At 36.7% G+C, this 22730-nt stretch overlaps 1 protein-coding gene across 2 annotated transcripts; it reads left to right on the top strand.

Annotated features, from left to right (window-relative positions):
* LOC122041072 (probable protein phosphatase 2C 15) lies at positions 1–12114 on the top strand. Of its 2 annotated transcripts, none has more exons than XM_042600620.1 (8): positions 1–476; positions 9645–9816; positions 9913–10063; positions 10147–10210; positions 10322–10429; positions 10627–10752; positions 10907–11139; positions 11723–12114. In XM_042600620.1, exons 1-8 carry the CDS (start codon positions 159–161, stop codon positions 11901–11903), a joined length of 1353 nt encoding a protein of 450 aa, XP_042456554.1. In that variant the 5' UTR covers positions 1–158; the 3' UTR covers positions 11904–12114. The 2 variants fall into 2 exon arrangements, with proteins under 2 accessions (XP_042456554.1, XP_042456552.1); XM_042600618.1 differs by having other exon boundaries at positions 11662–12114.
* The last annotated feature ends 10616 nt before the right edge of the window (positions 12115–22730 follow it).

Raw genomic sequence — 22730 nt, 5'->3', positions numbered from 1 at the left:
TTCAGAGTGTCTGAATGTGGAATGTGATGGAGCAGCGGGAGCATCGGCAAGGTTTTATGAATGGTGGGTTAGATTGGGTTTCCATCGACGACCATTAGATTTTATTTTCCCCCAATTTGTTTAAAGGAGGGAGGAGAGTCGGCATTTCCGCGTCGTTGATGCTCTTGCTGTTTGATGCGGTCTTCTGCTCGCTCCCACCAGATCTGCGCTCTTTCATAATTCTCCAGGCGCCGGAGATGGCCGAAGGGGAAGCGGTGGATGGCGCCGCCGAGGGGCGCCTGCGCCGCGCTGGGAGCGACGGCATGATGCCGCTCGCGCAGCTGATCGGGGAGGAAGCGAGGATGGAGAAGGTAGAACGCCCGCGTGTGCGTTACGGCTGCGCCGCCCAGTCAAAGAAGGGGGAGGACTACTTCCTCTTCCGGACCGATTGCCAGCGCATCGCTGGCGACCCCTCCTCCTCATTCTCCGTATTCGCGGTACGCTCCGGATCCCACTTGCTTTTGACCTTCCCTGTTGGATCGCTTAATTCACGAGTTAATCCAATACATCTCCTCCTTGGATGGGGTTTGGTGAAAATATATTGTTCATGGTCTAGTTGAGAGGCTCTGCTTTCGTAGTGGCACTGCTTGTAGCTTCTGCCAGATCAGAAGCGCTAGGCCAAATTCTTGTGAATTTGGTCATTGATTAAGCTACTACTACTTGACTGCGTCAGAATACTTATCATGATCAAGCTAACTCTGGGTTTATGTGCGTGTTTTTCTCAATCAAACAAAATGTTGGATTGTTTGTAGCAGTCTTAGAGGCAATGTAGAATCGGGAGTTTCAAATGGGTAGCTTAATCAAGTACAGATGTAAATGACGAGTAGGTCAAGTACAAATGTAAAATCATTTTTTGGTTGTTCCTCAAAGAGTGAACCTTCTAGGTTTTGTTTAATATTAGGATTAAGCATTTCTGTAGTGGTTCAGACAGTTGAAATCTGACTAAGCATTAATCTCGAGTTCTATCAACTCGAGTAGGCAATGAAGAGAAAGAAACAACAAAAGAGGAACAAGTGAAGGGTGAAATTGAATACTATAGAGGCCATTCCATGGAAAAAGCTTTTTATTCAATATCCAATTTATAGTTTATACAAGGCTAAGTCAGTCATAATTACATCCATATACTTTGGTCATGGTCTATCACAGACTTAGACCTACTTTCCTTATGCTAATAACTAAATTATAACCTGAGTCACTATGAGAGTCATGGTCCATCAAAGTCTTGGGCATATTTTCCAAATTTGAATAATTCAAATTATAATCTCTCATTATTGTGTAATTCGTTAAATCTCTCGAGTACAAATGGAAAACTAAATGGGTTTAAATCACGACATGGTAGTTGACTTTTTTTTTTTTTGAAGGCCTTTCTCTTTCTAGAGGAAACTCCGCCTATGGCAAATAAACTTCGCCATGGCTAGTCCCCAGCCTAGATATAGGAAGAAGGTTGTGCCCAAAGTCAAATAAAAGACAAATGTTATATATGGATTCATTAAACTATTGAGTTAATGCTAAGTTGTTCCCCAAAAGGAACATTGTTGCATTAGCTGACTGTAATGTCTCGGCAAGGGCTAGTACATCTCCATGAGAATTTGATTGTAATGTTAAATATGTAAGAGTTCTCATACCCTAAGTTCTATAAAAAAATACATTATAAGAATATCTATTATCTAGACTTGGAACATGCAATGTAGGAATGTTCATTGGTAAAATAATGGAGGTAGTAGATACGATGAGTAGAAGAGAAATTCATATTTTGTTCTTACAAGAGATAAAATTGATAGGGGAGCAAGTAAAGATGATATAGAACTCAAATTTTAAGAAGGAAAGAGTAAAATGAGAAATGAAGTAGGTATTATGGTAGATAGTTTGTTAAGGGACGTAATAGTAGTTAGGAAGGGAGGTAAGATTATAGCTTTCAAGTTCATTGTAGCAAAAGAAACTATTAATGTAATTAACATATATGCACCTTAAGTAGGATTGAATGAAGACTTCAAACATAGATTTTGGGATAATCTAGATAATGTTGTACAAAAATTTCAATAAATGAATTGGTTTTAATTGGAAGAGATTTACATGAGAATGTAGAGTAAGAATTAAGGAATACGATAGGGTATGTGGAGGATATAATTTTAGACCAAAAATAAAGAAGGAAACTATATTATGCTCCTATAATAGCTAATATGTTTATTAAAAAGAGAGAAGAACATCTAGTTACGTTCAAAAGTTAGAACAATAAGTCATAAATTATCTTTTTTTATGGCCATGAAGGGAGATAACTTTTTTATAAAGATTGTAAAATCATCTCTAGAGAAAACTTAATCACCTAACAATAATGTTAGATACGTGCCTCAAGCATGGTATGAGTAGAAGAAAATGTTCATGACACCTAAGACTAAGATCAAGTGGTGGAAGTTAAGGATGAGAAATAAAATATCTTTACGGAGAGGGTAGAAGCATAAGTATTAGGAGAAATATATGACGACTCGACTACGCTATGAGATAAGATGATATCAACTTTAAAAATGACGGCTAAAAGCGTACTTAGTGAGTTAAGGGGTCAGACACATCATCAAATAGAGAATCTTGGTGGTGGATGAGGAAGTACATGAGAAAATGGTGAAAATCAAACAATATATAAGTTATTGTACACTTGTAAGTGAAGAAAAGTATGTAGTAGCTAAGAAAGAGCCATGGGTGAAGCTAAAAAATGAAGCTTTCAAACTTTTGTATTAATAGTTTGATGCAAAAGGAAGGGAAAGAGATATTTTAGATTAGCTAAAGCGATAAAAGAGAAAACAAGGGATTTTACATAAATGAGATGCATTAAAGATGAATCGACTATGGTACTTACTAGTCATGGTTTCAAATTTCGTTTAATGCTGGCGAAATAGGTGAAATTTTTCGTTCTACTCATTTTCCGACACCAACACTACATGAGTGAATTGAAATTTGCTGAGTCGCTAAGGCGTCGCAATCCCGTAGCGACCTCCGCGAGATCATGGAGGCCACAGAGGCTGCCGTGAACCCGCAGCAAGCTCCTGCGGCCCGGGGGTGCGATGTGGGAAGGAAGAAATCTTAGGTTAATAATTTCAATCAATTCTTAGCTATAATAGGATAATTTAAATAAACTTAATCAAAGCCTAATAAAACTATCCCATATATTTTATTTATTTTAATTTTAAAAATATATAATAAATTATTTATTTATTTTTTAATATATGATCCCTTATTTTTTTTTTTGATTTTTTAATATTTAGATTAATTTTTTTATTGTTAATATATTTTATATTTAAAAAATATCGAAATCATATCGACATGACATTATATGGAACCGAAATCATATTGTTTCTATCATAAATCGAAACTCTGATATGTCTTGAGATTTTAAATCATGGTACTAGTGAAGGATGAAGAAATAAAAAAGCAATAGAAGAAGAGATATTTTATCAACCTTTTAATGAAGGTTTAGGCGACCAACTTATCTTAAGAAACTTAACTAGATTAGTTTAGAAATTTAAATTTTTATTAGGGAATTCAAACTAAAAGTAAAATGAACATTAAATGGGATACAAAATAGGAAAGTGGTTGGACTAAATAATATTTTAATAGAAGTATGGAAGGGCCTAGGGAAGCATGATATTGAATGACTTACGAAGTTATTTAACTTGATATTGAAAACAAAGAAAATGCTAGATCTATGGAGGGTAAGTGCTCTAATACCCCTTGTAAAGGAGATGTAAAGATTATGCATGTTATAGGGGTATTAAGTAAATGAATCATACTATGAAAATTTGGAAAATAGTGATTGAAAAAAGATTAATGAAGTAGATCAATTGAAAATCAATTTGGATTCATGCTTGAAATCCGACAAAAGTTATATATCTTCTCAAACAATTCATTGAAAAGTATCGGGGAAAAAAAATAAGACTTACGATTAGTATAATTGACCTATAAAAAGCTTATGATTGAGTTTTGAGGGAAATTATGTGGAGAAATCTAGAAAAGAAAGGTGTTAGTATAACGTATATAATTAGGGATATATATATGAGGATGTAATAATAAGAGTGAAATCTCTAGGTAGATTAACTGAAGCATTTTAGGAGTACATCAAGGATTAGCTCTAAGTTCATATTTTTTTACTACTAGTCATGAATGAACTCATTGGATATATCCCAAACACATTATTATGGTACATGTGTTTTTGCATATAACATTGTTTTGGTTGATTAGATATGTGAAGAAGTAAATGTTAAGCTTGAACCTTGGTAGCAAACACTGGTTTTAGGCTTAATATAGTGAAGATGAATTATATGCGATTTAATGCTTTATTTGCTCTGAGGTGTGGATTGAAGAAAGAAAGGAATTCATTGGATATATCCAAGACAAGGATAGTAATTAAATGTGGAAAAAAAATTCCCAAGAATAAAGGAAAGGAACATAAGAAGGAAAGGAAATAGAAAGGGAAAGGGAAAGGGGAAAAAAAGAAATATCTTATGTCCGATGAGTTTGCAGCGACTTGCGATTGCCTCATTAGACCTCGTGGTTGTGAGTGAGGCAACTCATGGTGCCTTGATCGTCCTCGCGAAGCTGTTGTAACAAATTTGAGCGAGGCCAAGGCCAAGGCCATAGTTTTGACGAAGAAGGGAAGGAAAGTTTGTTACGAAAAACTACTAAAAAATTGATCTTTAATTGAGAAAAGGTTCTTAATTTCTACTCAATCAATCTTTCTCTCTCGAACACACCTCCAAGTAAATAAGACATAAATTTTGCAGTATTAGATGTAGCAACACAATTATTTTGTTAGGAGATGATAAGTTATCTACAAATTTTAAATATCTAGGATCGTTTTTGTAAAGGAATTGAAGGGTTGATAGAGATGTTTTACATATAATATAAATAGGATAGTTGAAATATAGGAGGATGTCAGATGTTTTTTATAAATTGTAAAGTACCTCTAATGTTTAAAGATCAAAAGTTTAAAAGGAAATTTTGCAAAACGATGGTTAAACATACTATATTATATGGAGTTGAAAGTCAGGCAAATGAGTACTTGAGCAAAAGATAAGAGTCGCAAAGTAAGGACATTAAGGTGAATGTACAAACATACGAGGATGAAAAGGATACAAAAGGAGAGCATTAGAGAGAAATTTAGAATTATGCCTATTGGGGGAATCTTCAAAAGTCGTACTTAACATAGTATGGACACGTACCTAGGCGTCCAATAAATGACCTTGTTAGGTGATGTGAGACCCTGACAAATAGACACATTAATAAAGGTAGAGGGAGATCAAAGACTAGGTTAGAAGTCATAAAGCAACATAAAATTTATTTAAATATAGAGGAGAATATAGTAGGAGATCAAACCCAATAGCGTAGGAGGATCAATATAACTGAAACTACTTAGTGAGATAAAGGGATAGTTGTTGTTCTCATTTCTTGAGGATTCTAAGTTTGCACAACGAAGCTCATAGTGTCTGAGATCTAATTATCCTCATAATCTAATCATTGTGTTATCCTCATATCAAAAACTTGCCCTAGATTTTATATTTATACAACTGAATGCTAGTATTAATTTTTAGGAGATTATCTATTCTTTACTTTCTTCACACTGAGTGTTCTTTTGGTCTTAGGAAATACATGCTTCCTTCCATTCAAAATATTCAACAACTTTCTTACTTCTGAAACCAACTTATGGGGTCCAGGTATTTCATTATTATACATCCATTGAGATGAGTTGAGTGGCAGTAAGCTGACCTTCTAATCATCGACTCTAGTTTGGTGAACCACATCCATAAAATGCTCATGGAAGGTGTAAATATTGGGCAAATCTCAAATAGAGTCTCATTTAAAGAGACAAGCTAGCTTTCTTTTATTGAGTAACAAAGAAAGTCTGTGACTCTATGCAACAATACTTTCAAAATTTCTTTAACTTCCTGCAATGTAACTATATCTGCAAACTTAACTAAGATGATGGTTCTTAGATAGTTACTATACATCAGTTGTGCCTTAATAGGTTATAGGTACTGATTAGTTTGCACAATAATGTCCCATAAAATAACTAATAAAACTTGAATTTGTGCAATTTTTATGCTTCCCACGATTTCTTTGGAAGATATACAAATCATAGGAATGACAATTTCCTCCGAACCTGGTAGAGGATTCTATATCCAGCCCGAATGGAGGAGGATATGGAGGGATTTTTTTTAGACTCGATTAAATAATTTGGTAATCGGGTATGAGGATTTTCGAGTTCGGGTATTGACGTAGGTTCAGTAGAATCCTACCCATATCCGACCTGAACACCCGATTATATATACACACACACAATCTTTTTATCCTGGGTGCCTAGCATGGGCGACACTTTAAGCATCGCCCACGGTGATTTATTTATTTATTTATTAGTTTTAAACTACCGGTTATGCCAATAAGATTTTTCCTTTAGAGTTTAGGGGTTGTATTATAGTATTACGCATAAAAAAAATTTCAAATTGATTTTTTTTTTGGATGATCACGGGGTGTGCAGGTTAATGTGTGCATGATATCAAAACTCATATGCAATCTTTTTATCCTGGGCTTCGAGCGTGGGCGCCCAACGTGGGCGACGCTTTAAGCGTTGTCCACGTTGATTTATTTATTTTTATTTTGTTTTTAAGTTCTTGGTTATGCTAATAAGATTTTGCCTTTAGGATTTAGGGGTTAGGTTATAGTATTAAGTACAAAAAAAAAATTTAATTGGAAAAAAATTTTGGGTGCTCACGGGGTGTGCAGAGTATGGTGTGCATGTAGGATATCAAAACACTCTCTCTCTATATATAAGAAAGATTTCATTTCACTTGACTCACCTCTTCATTTGTCACTTTTAAACCCTAAATCTCATATACTTTTAACTTTTTTTTTTTGATGAAAAGAAGGTTTAATCCTAAAACTCCTAATTTGGTTAAATTGAATAAACCGATATTATTCAAACTGGAGTTGCACGACTATGGTGTTGGTTTTCAAAAATCAATATCATAGTGGTGTTGCATTTGAAGAATTGGGTGGTGTTAATTTTGGAAATGCGATTTTTGAAAACCAGTATCACAGTGATGCTGATTTTTGAAAACTAACACCATAGTTTGGTTAATTCGATTTTCGATCGAATTAACTGGTATTTTATTGATTTGATTTTGTTGGAAAGATCGGTCGAAATTTTTTTAGTTTCTTCGATTTCGGTTTAATTTGTTCGGTCGATTCAGTTTTGAACCGATTACTCAACTCTAGTTGGGATAAACTATTTTTAATATTTTATTATTTCTTTTATGATTAGTTTGCTAATTTTTATATTTAATCTTTTTTCTTAAGATTTTTTAAAAATAAAATACAATTGTAGGTGGTAATAGGATATTTGAGTAGGGTATAATATCCAATCCGTATGGGGATGAGGATGAACATTAAATACACGATGGAGATAGGAATATGGATGGATGTAATAAATGAGATGTGGACGGAGGATATAGAATCTGATCCATTGCCATTCCTAAAATCATTTAACATGTTTGTGGAATGATTGGTTGGAAGTGTGAATGAAAATAGATGAAAAATGGCTCCAATGGAAAGGTAGTCTCACATTGAAAAATTTAAGATAAATAGGTTGGATTATATTGAATCACACCATTGAGATGATGTGAATGTAATTGGACAAGAGACTCTCTTTCTTGTGTGTGCACACAAGGGGGTACAAATCAGAGACCCAATTTGCACTAAAACTGGTTGACTCGTGTGCGAATGCTACTTGTGCATGTTAAATGTTGGACTCGTCGTGGTAAAAATTGTTTGCATAGTTCAACCTATCATTGGATAGGAGACTAATCTTCCTTAAGGAAATTGTGATTGCCATAGACCTTGGTTCATCCTTCACAAAGCTGCTGTTGACATTTGGGAGTCTGCACTGCTTGAACTATATTTAAGTAGTTCTTTATTTTTAACACATGTTTAATTATGTATTTGTTTATCTCTATAGGTTCTCCCAACATGATCTGGTTTATCTTGATGGAGTTTTTTGCTGCAATTAAAATTGAATAAATTCCTCATGCTCATCTTAAACAAAATTAAATCACCAAAGCAGCGGTGGAAGTTTTTTCTTGAAAACTACAATTGTGTGGCAAATCTGATAGTATTAAGTTGGAAATTGTTGGAGTTTGCTAATTACACTGCATCCTAACTCAGCTAAAAAAGTGTTGTCAGTTGTGCTTGGTAATGCTCAGAGGAGACTTTTTCCACAAAAATTCTGCAATGTTTATATAGCAGGAAAATAAAACCATCATAAGATTACTATTCATCACGCTTCTCAGATAGACTAATCAATTTAAGGCGATAGATATACATCTCCTCATTCTCTCTCTAAGAACCTTGGAAGTAACCTGAATAACAAATTCAATGCAAATACTGTTGTTCAGTTTGTTTATGAGTTTACACGAGGATGATATGGCATTAGAAAAGGGAAATCTCAATGTTTAAGATGTGCATCAGGGCTTTTTTAAATAGAAACCAGAAAAGTCATTTGAAGATGTTATAAATATGAGTCTTATTAAGATCTTATTCATAACATATTGTATAGGGCTTACATTATTTCTAGGTTCTGCATTTTCCAGTGTTGGTTTTTTGGACGAATAAAAAATGTCCATTCAAAATGGAAAAGACAATCTAGGCATGGAGGAAAAGATCTCATTTTCTCCCATTTTCTTTCTTTAACATTTTTTTATTGAATTTGAAGCTTGAACTATTTGGCCATTTAGTCTACTTTTTTTGTCTTGACCAAGGTGCCCTCGCACCACAATGGATACGATACTATTCCCTAACAAATAAAATAATAGATTTTAAAGCTTGATATTTAGATAGATATAGATACTGTATGAAAATATATGAAATAAAATAGAAATAAAAAATGCAATTTACAAGTTTTAATATATAAAAAAGTGAAAAATAAAACATGGATGTGCTGAGATTGTCTGATAGGATAGATCATTCTCTCTCTCTCTCTCTCTCTCTCTCTCTCTCTCTCTCTCTCTCTCTATATATATATATATATATATATATATATATATAAACAATCAAATCAGCTGATCTATATGTGCACAATCAAACAAATGTATGGATCAAAGCTATTTTCATTGGAGTTCCTTACAGAATATTTTGCCCAAAACTAAGCTAAAACATTAATTAAAAACAGTGTAGATGGAGCCTCAGCATATGCCAGATTCCCTAAGTAGTTTACTTAAGGAAGAATTGATGAAGAAACAAACCAAACCAAAAGAGATATTGAGGGATGGGGTTTTTTTCTACCCTTGGGATGATGTAATTTATCATGTTTGTTCAATTTCTAAACTACACTTAGCTGAATGAGAGTTTTTTACTAAGTTATTATCTGCATTATTTAACAAGAAGTCAGATAAGGTCAATCGGTTCCTTTGCTGATGATTCAGAATTAAACCTTTCGAGTCAGAATATTTAATTCATGTTTTAATTTCTCTAAAATGAAACTTCTTTTATATTTTGTAAGTTGAGCCTTTGTAGATTAGTCGAACTATACATTTCAAATTAATTCATTAATATTTATTTTCTTTAAGGTCTTCGATGGGCATAATGGTAATGCTGCTGCAATATATACGAGAGATAACTTGTTGAATCATGTTATGGGTGCAATTCCTAGTGGGCTTAGTCGGGAAGAATGGGTTCAAGCTCTACCTCGTGCTTTGGTAGCTGGATTTGTAAAGACTGATAAAGAATTCCAGCGAAAAGGCATGCTTTACTTTCCTTTTCAGATATATGCTTTAAAATTTAGATGCTTTGCCTGCATACATGTTTCTTATTTCAATTGTTCTATTTTGTTTTCAGGACAAACATCTGGAACCACAGTGACATTTGTAATAATCAATGGATGGACAATTACTGTTGCTTCAGTAGGAGATTCTCGATGCATCTTAGATGCACGAGGGGTGGTTTCTGCACTCACTGTGGATCATAGGCTTGAAGAAAATGTAGAAGAGTGAGTATCCATGCTGTTTATTTTCATAACACCAATTAGATAATGTTTCCTATATTTCATAGATTATGATGTGCCGTGGATAGGCGGGAACGAGTTACTGCTAGCGGAGGTGAAGTTGGGAGACTCAATGTTGTTGGCGGCGTTGAGGTGGGGTTTATTTGTTTTTCATGTATAGATCACATTGACCAACAAAGTTTAGCATTTGGTTTTCTTTGGCGAGCCCTTGTCATTCTCTTAAAATTTACATCCTCTTTCCAGATTGGTCCCCTTCGCTGTTGGCCAGGAGGGTTATGCTTATCCAGATCAATAGGAGATATGGATGTTGGGGAATTTATTGTTCCTGTTCCTTTTGTCAAGCAAGTCAAGGTATTATCTTGCTGCTAATTTCTCTTTTTCATTCATAAAGCACAAATAGGCTAAAGACGCCAATGCATGCAAAGATGGTCAAATGGGGGTTGGACACTCTACTGATATTGCAACTTTTTTTTTCCCCCAATTTTACTGGATTTAGAACATCATCTATTTCACATTTCACTTGGCCTAAAAATCTATTTTTATATCAGCTGTCAAATGCTGGAGGAAGACTTATAATTGCTTCAGATGGTATATGGGACGCTCTCACTTCTGAAATGGCTGCAAACTCTTGCCGAGGTTTACCCGCAGAGCTTGCTGCCAGACAAGTTGTTAAGGTGTTCACTTATAAAATTTTGCTATTTTCAGCTCAGTTTTATTTCGTTATCATTTCCTCCAATTATTATTTTTTTGGTTTTTGTATAATCAATCATTTATAAATAATATAATTCACAATTTCCATCCTGAATATCTTGGCTGATAACCAACCAGGAAGCACTTAGGACAAGGGGTTTGAAGGATGATACAACTTGCATTGTTGTTGACATTGCTCAACCTGATCACTCAGAACCACCTCCATCTCCACCGAGAAAAACAAACAAATTCAAGTCTTTCATCTTCAGAAAAAAATCAAAAGATTCTGCTAATAAGCTATCAAAGAAGCTATCTTCTGTTAGTATAGTTGAAGAAATATTCGAAGAAGGTTCAGCAATGCTTTCTGAAAGGTAAGTGTCTAATGAGCCATATAAAGTATTTTTGTAAGCTCATATCCAATATAAATTCATTTCTCACTCTTATCTTATACCAACTTCAGACATCATATTATCTAGTTAATAATTTTCTTATAACAAAGCTAAAAGTGTAAATGAAGGAGGTTAGTTATATGTGCACTATATATGCCACATCTTGTGCTTATGTTTAGAATTTTCTAGATTTAAAAATGTTTGGTGACTAGCTAATCAAATTGAATATGTACCATAGTATAATAACTTGTCTAATGAAAACCACATTTTTAAAAAATTTCTGAAGCACCCTCTAACAATGTATTAGTTCTTATGACCGTCAATTTTGCTGAATCATGAACATATAATTTGATAGTGACAATAATGCAAGGGAAGCTAATTCGACAATGGTTGAACTTGTTGATCTGTAGTCTATACAGAATGTTACCGGTGCAGGATGATTTTGTTTACAAAGTCCATCTCCATAGGAATCTGGATTTCACACTGTTGAATCCTGTTTTTTAGGCTAGGGAATGAGCCATCTGCAGAGAAAACCTCAAATATGTTTACATGCGCTATATGTCAGACGGAGGTTGCTCCAAGTGAAGGCATATCAGTTCACGCCGGCTCCATCTTCTCTACCAGCTCAAAGCCATGGAAAGGTCCCTTCCTCTGTGTCGATTGCCGCAACAAAAAGGATGCTATGGAAGGAAAACGCCCAAGTGGAGTTAAAGTGCTTTAACTCCACCCACCTCAGTTATTTTTAGTTATTTGTTTGCTGCCATTTTTTTTTCTGGCTAGCTGCATCATTATTTCATTCGCATTCACGGGGCGGAGGCGGCATCCATGTATCTAAAAAGCTAGGTGTTGTTTTGTTATGTGAAGATGACTTATTTTATTTTTCTTTAATCCTTTGTTTGCATTTTTGCCTGTGAACCAAGGGTTCTTCTAGTTGCAGTTAATGTGTATTGCAATCGATGCTGCGCTGCGTGGACTTCTATTTGTTTTTAAATTATTAATTTTCATTTAAGTGAGGATTATTGGTTTTCTTATTGTCCCAAAATGTTAGAATTTGGAAGTCAGATTGCTTTTCAAAACTACGATGATGGCTTGTATTCTGTTGATGTGATTGAGCCAACATTATTGCAATGAGCATGTATTAGGTTTTGGAAGATAGGAATCACATAACATAATGTGTGACGATGATTTTGTTTGTGAATTCGCCAAAATGGCCACTCATATCCAATTTATCTTGGGCGATCCAGTAATCTTAACCAAAACTCGCTTCCAACACAGTCAACCCAACTAGAATAAAATCTAAAATTACCATTATTTCAACTAGAAAAAAAAATTTGGAGTGCGAGTTTTGTAATGTACCTTGCAATGCAGAAGAAAATGCAAATTGGCATTTGATGTGAAAAAAAATAAATCTGAATGCTTTTGATTTTAGATTAAAACATGGAAAAAATTCAATTATTATTATTATTATTATTATTATTATTATTATTATATTATAATGAGAGCATAAACTGATTTATAAAATAACTTACACTCCGGAGACAATATTATATGTTAAGTCTTCACAAATAGTTACTTTCAAATCAGTTTGTACATGTTTTTAAAAGCAATTTTAGAGAAATATATCGATTACATTAAATGGGATCAGACGTGGATTTGAAATCATAACAAGGCAAGTATAGGTTGAGTCAAAGACAACAAGAGCTCAATTTAGATGGTCTAAAGTGGGCATATTTCAATACAGATGGGCGAGGAGTTAGTTGGACTTGCTCAAGATAGTTACAATTTGATTGGGATGACTGTGGCTCAACTGAGGTGAATGAATCACTTTTCTTAAAAGGGTTAGCTCGTTGAGATGGTCAGATGTCATTTAAATGGTAGTAAAAGATTATTATGTTCATCCCACTTTTCATTCGTTCCTATATTATATAAAGTGAAATTGTTGGAACCCTAAAATAATTTTGATGTGATCAACCAAGTTAGGTTAGGTCCTATTGTGTTTGTCCTTATGTCTAAGTGTGCAGGAACTTAGGAGAACAAGAAGTCGAGTAGAAGACACAGCTAGCGAGAATGACGACACAGGAGAGAGCCGACGGGCTTGGTGCGTTTGAGGGGCGAGGCGCTGTGGAAGAATACACCGGCGGACGAGAAGGAAGCATGCGGTGTTTCCGAGGGACGAGAAGCTAAAGCGGAAGATTATTTGAGGAGTAAGAGACGCAGCTAGCGAGAAGGTCAGCATGGGAAAGAGCCGACGGGCTCGGTGTGTCCGAGGGACGAAGAGCTGCGGATGAGTACGCTGGCGGACGAGAAGGAAGCACGCAACGATTCTGAGGGACGAGAAGCCAGAGCGGAAGCCTGCTTGAGAAGGCCGGAAGTTGGGTTCGGGTGAGCCCTATTCCGGATGGCTGAAATCACCTAAGCGAGCGGAGTCGGAGCGGAAGACTCGGATCAAGGCGAGCAGAACCGGAGCAGAGGGTCTGGACCAAAAAAATCAACTAGGTTGACTTTGTGGGTTCGGATGCCTAGAACCTCAAGTTTATCATGATCGACGTAGACTTTGACTGATGCGTTGGGGATAGAATTCTATCTCACTCCAAGTGCCTGGAACCCTTCCAGGCGCCCAAACGAAGACTATAAATACAACCTTGGTCCTAGAAGCTAAATAGAACAAGCATTTTTGCAACAACACTTGTACACATTCCGGTTTTCATTTAGCTTCTTCTTTTCTGAGCTTTTATTGCTGTAAAGAAGCTTTTCCGCCTGAAGGAAAAAGTAGTACACTTCCCTTCCTTGGATTAACAACCTCCCTGGTTATAACCAAGTAAAAACTCTCTGAGCCTTTGTCTGTTTGACTTCTTTATTTAATGCAAGTATTCGTTATTTAAGTTAGTTGTCCGAGAAAGGTTCGTTTGTTTTATTTTTTTTTTGTGCAGAGGTTATTCAACTCCCCTTCTAGCCGGCCAACGGGTCCTAACAAGTGATATCAGAGCCAGGACGCCTTAGAAAGACTAACTGCCAATTGAAGCAACGAGATGACTGGAGCTAACATATATCCACCAAGTTTGAGGGGGAGTTCGCTTTTTGGAAGCGACGAATAGAGGTATTTCTTAAACAAATTTTAATATTCTATTAATAATGAAATATGGTTATGAAGCTCCAAAGGACACAAATGGAGAAGAAATTGAAGAACACCTCTGGACCAAAAAGCAGCGTGACGATTTCATATCAAACAATAAGGCTGAATTTCATTTAATAAGCGTACTACCGGCAGAAGATGTCAACAAAATCAACAACTACCAAAGTGCAAAAGAACTTTGGGAAAAGTTCTTGAAGATCTACAAAGAACCAGTTGAAGCTGATTCCAACTCCTCGATGGACACCGAGTTGTCATCAGAAGCTGAAAACGAGGAAATTACCGGAACAACTCTCATAGCCGAGTACCTACCAAAAGACGAAATCAACTCTTCCACGATAAACATTGAAAACATCGATGAAGGAGGAGTAACGTCGGAGGAAAGCAACTCTACAGAGGGGGAGTATCAGAAATCGACAAGGTAAGTCAGGTACGGTCTCTACCTCCTGACCAATTGTTTAAACTTATAAAAATATTATTGAAAGAGTCTTGCAAATTAGAAATTAAAAATAAAAAATTATTAAAAGAAAATAAGAAATTAAAAGTTACTTTAACAACAACCTCTCAATTAAAATTTTTTGATACATTCAAAATAGAAAATGACAAATTGAGATTAAAAAATGATAATTTGAAAATACAAGTAGAAATTTTAAAAAATCATGCATGCTCGGATAATCAACATATTAGAAAATTCTGTGAATTGAATTGGTATCTTAGATACCATAAGAGACAAATAAGAAGAATTTCAAAGAAATATATTGCTAAGAAATTCTTGGTTAATCTTGTAGGAAGGAATATATTTTGGATTCCAAAATCATGCATAACTTAATTTTTCTTTAACAAAATTTTAGACTTAGGGCTTTCAGAGAAAAAATTAAATATTTAATTTCTCTAAACGGCTTTGTCTAGAAAGTGGTTGTTGCTCCAATAACCAAGAAGGTCTAGTGTCTCACTATAACCTGGAAGTCGATTATTGAAAAAAATATTTAGTTGACTAACTGTTAAGCATTGAATTATGAATGACTTAAATATTCGTCAAAATTCTATGAGATTTTTTTTTTAATTTTAAAAGTTGCCAAAACTTGATTTTTTTTTTTTTTTTTACAAAAGTAGTTTCTATCTTTCAAAAGTTTTTCAAATGAATATACTTTGTTTTTACCAAATTTTTACAAAATTTTACCCTTAGACTTGTTGTGATACCCCATTTTTTTATATGATCAAAGGGGGAGAAGGGAGTATTAAGTCTAGGGGGAGATAATTCATTCAAATTTTAAAATTTAAAAATAATCTTTTTGCACCTTATTGAAAAATTTTTACTTTTACATTATATTTGTTTACCCTATCTTAACTTGGGTTGCTCACATTAAAAAGGGAGAGATTATTGGAACCCCAAGGTAGTTTTGATATGATCAACCATGTTAGGTTAGATCCTATTCTGTTTGACCCTGTGTCTAAGTGTGCAAGAACTTAGGAGCATAAGAAGTCAAGCAGAAGATGCAGCTAACGAGAAGGACGGCACGGGAGAGAGCCGACGGGCTCGGTACGTTTGAGGGACGAGGCACTGCGGAAGAGTACATCGACGGACGAGAAGGGAGCGTGTGGTGTTTCTGAGGGACGAGAAGTCGGAGCGGAAGATTGCTTGAGGAGCAAGAGAGGCAGCTAGCGAGAAGGTCGGTATGGGAGAGAGCCGACAGGCTCGGTGTGTCCGAGGGACGAAGAGCTGCGAATGAGTGCGCTGGCGGACGAGAAGGAAGCACGCGATGATTCCGAGGGACGAGAAGCCGGAGCGGAAGCCTGTTTGAGAAGGACGGAAGTTGTGTTCGGGTGAACCCTATTTCGAATGGCTAAAATCACCCAAACGAACGGAACCGAAGCATAAACTGATCTATAAAATAACTTACACTCCGGAAACAAAATTATCCGGAGACAATATTATATATTAATTCTTCACAAATAGTTACTTTCAAATCAGTTTGTACATTTTTTTTAAAAGCAATTTTAGATAAATATATCGATTACATTAAATGGGATCAGACGTGGATTTGAAATCATAACAAGACAAGTATAGGTTGAGTCAAAGACAACAAGAGCTCAATTTAGATGGTCTAAAGTGGGCATATTTCAATACAGATGGGCGAGGAGTTAGTTGGACTTGCTCAAGATAGTTACAATTTGATTGGGATGACTGTGGCTCAACTGAGGTGAATGAATCACTTTTCTTAAAAGGGTTAGCTCGTTGAGATGGTCAGATGTCATTTAAATGGTAGTAAAAGATTATTATGTTCATCCCACTTTTCATTCGTTCTTATATTACATAAAGGGAAATTGTTGGAACCTTAAAGTAATTTTGATGTGTTCAATCAAGTTAGGTTAGGTCCTATTATGTTTGTCCTTGTGTCTAAGTATGCAGGAACTTAGGAGAATAGGAAGTCGAGTAGAAGACACAGCTAGGGAGAAGGACGACACAGGAGAGAGCCGACAGACTTGGTGCGTTTGAGGGGCAAGGCGCTGTGGAAGAATACACAGGCGGACGAGAAGGGAGCGTGCGGTGTTTTCGAGGAACGAGAAGCTAGAGCGGAAGATTGCTTGAGGAGCAAGAGACGCAGCTAGCGAGAAGGTCAGCGCGGGAAAGAGCCGAAGGGCTCGGTGCGTCCGAGGGACGAAGAGCTGCGGATGAGTACGCTGGCGGACGAGAAGGAAGCACACAACGATTCTGAGGGACGAGAAGCCAGAGCGGAAGCCTGCTTGAGAAGGCCGGAAGTTAGGTTCAGGTGAGCCCTATTCCGGATGGCTGAAATCACCCAAGCAAACGAAGTCGGAGCGGAAGACCCGGACCGAGGCGAGCAGAACCGGAGCAAAGGGTCTGGACCAAAAAAGTCAACTAGGTTGACTTTGTGGGTTCGGATGCCTGGAACCTCAAGTTTATCATGATCAGCGTAGACTTTGACCGATGCGTTGGAGATAGAATTCTATCTCACTCCAAGTGCCTGGAACCCTTCCAGGCGCCCAAACGAAGGCTATAAATACAGCATTGGTCCTAGAAGCTAAATAGAACAAGCATTCTTGCAACAACACTTGTACACATTCCAGTTTTCATTTAGCTTCTTCTTTTCTGAGCTTTTATTGCTGTAAAGAACCTTTTCCGCCTGAAGGAAAAAGTAGTACACTTCACTTTATTGGATTAATAACCTCCCTGGTTGTAACCAAGTAAAAATCCTCTGAGCCTTTGTTTGTTTGATTTCTTTATTTAATGCAAGTGTTCATTATTTAAGTTAGTTGTCTGAGATAGGTTCGTTTGTTTTATTTTTTTGTGCAGAGGTTATTCAACCCCCTTCTAGTCGGCCAACGGGTCCTAACAAGTGATATCAGAGCCAGGACGCCTTAGAAAGACTAACCGCCAACTGAAGCAACGAGATGACTGGAGCTAACATCTATCCACCAAGTTCGAGGGAGAGTTCGCTTTTTGGAAGCGACTGTAGGATCGAAAAGAATTTAGATATCTCCACAATGGCATGATATTGTCCACTTTGGGCCTAAGCCCTCATGGTTTTGCTCTTGGGCTCTCCCCAAAAGGCCTCATGCTAAAGGAGATATCTTTTCTCTTATAAACCCATGATCTTTCCCATGTGTTTCCAATATGGGACCATGTTTGCAACCTTGCAACCCCAACAATCCCCCCCCCTCAAACAAAGGACCATAGGCTTCCCACGTCCGATCTTCGACCCACCAGGTCTTCCTGCCCCTCGGTCCACCCGACCTACTAGGACTTCCTTGCCTAGTCGCAACTAGGACTTCCTGCCTGGTGTCTGGTCCTCTTGATCCGAACATAGGAGCCTCCACTTTCTTTGTTCGAGGTCAATATTGTACCCACATGGCTCAATCAGACCATAGCTCTTTTGCACAGTCGGCGGTTAAACCTTCTGGCAGTCCGCGCTCTGATACCAATTGTAGGATCGAAAAGAATTTAGATATCTCCACAATGGCATGATATTGTCCACTTTGGGCCTAAGCCCTCATGGTTTTGCTCTTGGGCTCTCCCCAAAAGCCCTCATGCTAAAGGAGATATCTTTTCTCTTATAAACCCATGATCTTTCCCATGTGTTTCCAATATGGGACTATGTTTGCAACCCCAACAGCGACAAATAGAGGTATTTCTTAAAACAAATTTTAATATTCTATTAATAATGAAATATGGTTATGAAGCTCCAAAGGACACAAACGGAGAAGAAATTGAAGAACACCTCTGGACCAAAAAGCAGTGCGACGATTTCATATCAAACAATAAGGCTGAATTTCATTTAATAAGCGTACTACCGGCAGAAGATCTCAACAGAATCGACAACTACCAAAGTGCAAAAGAACTTTGGGAAAAGTTCTTGAAGCTCTACAAAAAACCAGTTGAAGCTGATTCCAACTCCTCGATGGACACCGAGTCGTCATCAGAAGCTGAAAACGAGGAAATTGCCAGAACAACTCTCATAGCCGAGTACCTACCAAAAGACGAAATCAGCTCTTCCTCAATAAACATCGAAAACATCGATGAAGGAGGAGTAATGTCGGAGGAAAGCAGCTCTACAGAGGGGGAGTATCAGAAATCGACAAGGTAAGTCAGGTACGGTCTCTACCTCCTGACCAATTGTTTAAACTTATAAAAATATTATTGAAAGAGTCTTGCAAATTAGAAATTAAAAAAAATTATTAAAAGAAAATAAGAAATTAAAAGTTATTTTAACAACAACCTCTCAATTAAAATTTTTTGATACATTCAAAATAGAAAATGACAAATTGAGATCAAAAAATGATAATTTGAAAATACAAGTAGAAATTTTAAAAAATTATGCATGCTCGGATAATCAACATATTAGAAAATTCTGTGAATTGAATTGGTACCTTAGATACCATAAGAGACAAATAAGAAGAATTTCAAAGAAATATATTGCTAAGAAATTCTTGGTTAATCCTGTAGGAAGGAATCTATTTTGGATTCCAAAATCATGCATAACTTAATTTTTCTTTAACAAAATTTTAGACTTAGGGCTTTCAGAGAGAAAATTAAATATTTAATTTCTCTAAACGACTTTGTCTAGAAAGTGGTTGTTGCTCCAATAACCAAGAAGGCCTAGTGTCTCGCCATAACCTGGAAGCCGATTATTGAAAAGAATATTTAGTTGACTAACTGTTAAGCATTGAATTATGAATGACTTAAATATTCATCAAAATTCTATGAGATTTTTTTTTAAAATTTTAAAAGTTGCCAAAACTTGATTTTTTTTTTTTATTACAAAAGTGGTTTCTATCTTTCAAAAGTTTTTCAAATGAATATGCTTTGATTTTACCAAATTTTTACAAAATTTTACCCTTAGACTTGTTGTGATACCCCATTTTTTATATGATCAAAGGGAGAGAAGGGAATATTAAGTCTAGGGGGAGATAATTCATTCAAATTTTAAAATTTGAAAATAATCTTTTTGCACCTTATTGCAAAATTATTGCTTTTACATTATATTTGTTTACCCTATCTTAACTTGGGTTGCTCACATCAAAAAGGGAAAGATTGTTGGAACCCCAAGGTAGTTTTGATATGATCAACCATGTTAGGTTAGATCCTATTGTGTTTGACCCTGTGTCTAAGTGTGTAGGAACTTAGGAGCATAGGAAGTCAAGCAGAAGACGCAGCTAGCGAGAAGGACGACACGGGAGAGAGCCGACGGGCTCGGTACGTTTGAGGGACGAGGCACTGCGGAAGAGTACATCGACGGACGAGAAGGGAGCGTGTGGTGTTTCCGAGGGACGAGAAGTCGGAGCGGAAGATTGCTTGAGAAGCAAGAGACGTAGCTAGCGAGAAGGTCGGCATGGGAGAGAGCCGATGGGCTCGGTGTGTCCGAGGGACAAAGAGCTACGGATGAGTGCGCTGGCGGACGAGAAGGAAGCACATGATGATTCCGAGGGACGAGAAGCCGGAGTGGAAGCCTACTTGAGAAGGGCGGAAGTTGGGTTCGGGTGAGCTCTATTCCGAATGGCTAAAATCACCCAAGCGAGCGGAATCGGAGCAGAAGACCCGGACTAAGACGAGCAGATCCATATATGTCATATTTTCTTGCTTTGATAGGATAGGATAGTCCAGGTGCTCAGAGTAGTTCCAAGTGACCAGAAGTCCGAGCACCTCGACTGGGTCTAGGCGCTTGGATAGCTAGAACTCCAACCTGTGTCGAGATGAGGTGGCATGCCATGATTGGGTGATGCATGTTAGCTTCCTGGCAGCTAGAAGGGATCTAGGTGCCAATAAGAGATAAAGTTAGCACAGATAAAACTTCATCCAATGATCACTAGGTCAACAAGGTAGGCGCCTGGAAAGGATCCAAGTGTCCGAAGTTGGATAACTCATCGACGGATGTGGATTAGATAGACCTCATTGGGATGCCCGGTGCTAGTTCGGATGCTCGGTGCTAGTCCAGACTCCCGGATCACCCTATAAAAGAAACCTCAAACAACACCTTCAGAATCAATTTTCTAACTCACATTCTCCGTTATGATTCTGAAACTATGACACTCTACTACATGTTGTCTTACTGTAAGTGCATGGTTAAGCCATCAAGTAATAAAATATCAATCCCACATGGACTGTGAACTAAACACTAGTTGAGTCTGCAAAGTAAGTTATCTTGACTATCGAGATTCGAATGTTTGAGAGCTAGAGAGAGAGAGAGAGAAGGGCAAGATATCTAGAGAATGCCAGTGAGATTGGAAAGTTGGTTGGGAAATGATTCTATGATTTTGGTTTCATCGCAATGCTAGTTGATGTATTATGAATTGTTCATCTCCTACCCTCTATGTTTATGCTCTTTTAGGGATTCTAACTAAATACTGGTATAACCCCGTGTCAGTTACACCAGAGTGTTTATCCCGTTCGATTTTAATGTTATTAAGTAGAAGCGGTAATGTAGAAAATCTAATTAAAGGGATACTCGTGCCACATAAGGGTCCCCAATTATATAGTCTAAATTATACAAGTCACTCCTTAATATGAAATTGGGATAAACTTATTAAGTTCTAATTAGATAATCCCTTGTAAAGAATTATCTTCCATTTAAAGGTGATACTCTAGAAGATCCGATTAAAGGGATACCCCTTTGTGACTAAGGGATCCCCCATAATACAATCTAAAGTATCTCCCTTATGTAGTGACCAATACTTTATATCCATTAATTAAACACACAATCTATCAATCATACTTCGCACACACATTTAATCAAATAAGAATAAGACATACACATGTCATTGAAATAGGAAATTAGCAAATCCATAGTGTATACATTAACATCACATTAAAATTACTCTCTACATCTTAAAATTTGGAGGACTATCCATAGCAAAAGAAATAGAACTTAAAGACATAAAATAAAATAATCTACAACTTAAATCTAAGATAAAAAAGAAGAGAAAGCTTAGTCGGATGAATTAGAGTTTTTGAGAAGGGAATCCTAGCTAGGATCATGGGCTGATCACTAAAATTGGCCTCGGATCATCAATGAATCACCGAAATTTGCTATGGATTTGGACCTAATGGGTTTCCTTAGAGGGGAAAACTATTTTGCTTCAAAAGGGGATCTAACACCCTTTTTATACCAGGGGCACACGACCCTTGCTTCAACGTCACATGGTTGTGCCAAGGGGCATAGTCGTGACATAATTTCTACTGGAAACCTGGCAAGGACATGCCAAAAAGGCATGGTCATAGATTGATTGCTTTAGCCATAGAATGGCATGGTTGTGCCTATAGTCGTGGTATAATAGCCTTTGGTGGGGAGGATGGTCATGCTTTTAGGCACAACCTAGGCGTAACCATCTTTGGAATGGTGACACGGTCATGCCCAATAAGCATAGCCCAGGCATAAAGGCTGCTGCTTCGAGGATAAAAGGCACGACCATGACTCTTGGGCACGGTCGTGGCATGAAGTTTGCTGCAAGGTCCTGTTGGTTGGTCCTAGGAAGATAGTACCGGTTCCACTGTACAAAAATTTTGTACATGTGTCGAACCTTTTCTAAATAACCTATTGTGTTCTTTAGAAGTTAAATTAAGAATCACAAACGGAACTTAACATTATTGATTCCAAATTTAACTTATCTGTTCTTAATGGTTTAGATTTGGATTGCAATCGAAATTTAACACTATTGATCCAAATCAACCTATGTTATAAATTCAATTAAATATTAATTTCCAAAATTGGCTTCCAGGACTGCATGGCGAGGCACATGACCTTCTTGGGTATGAGAGCATCCACCACCGCTTAGACAAAGCCTTTTAAGGAAAGCTAATATTTAATTTCCTTATATAATTCTAGGTTTACCCAAAAGGAACAATCGAATCACAAATTTAAAAAATAAAAAAAAGACAAACTCGAATAACAAATTCGAAAAACTAGAATCTAATGCCTCTTGTGTT

Source organism: Zingiber officinale, chromosome 2A, assembly GCF_018446385.1.
Source record: "Zingiber officinale cultivar Zhangliang chromosome 2A, Zo_v1.1, whole genome shotgun sequence".
Classification (NCBI taxonomy): Eukaryota; Viridiplantae; Streptophyta; class Magnoliopsida; order Zingiberales; family Zingiberaceae; genus Zingiber; species Zingiber officinale.
The sequence above is the reverse complement of the archived record's forward strand: the minus strand, read 5'-3'. Positions and strand labels throughout refer to the sequence as shown.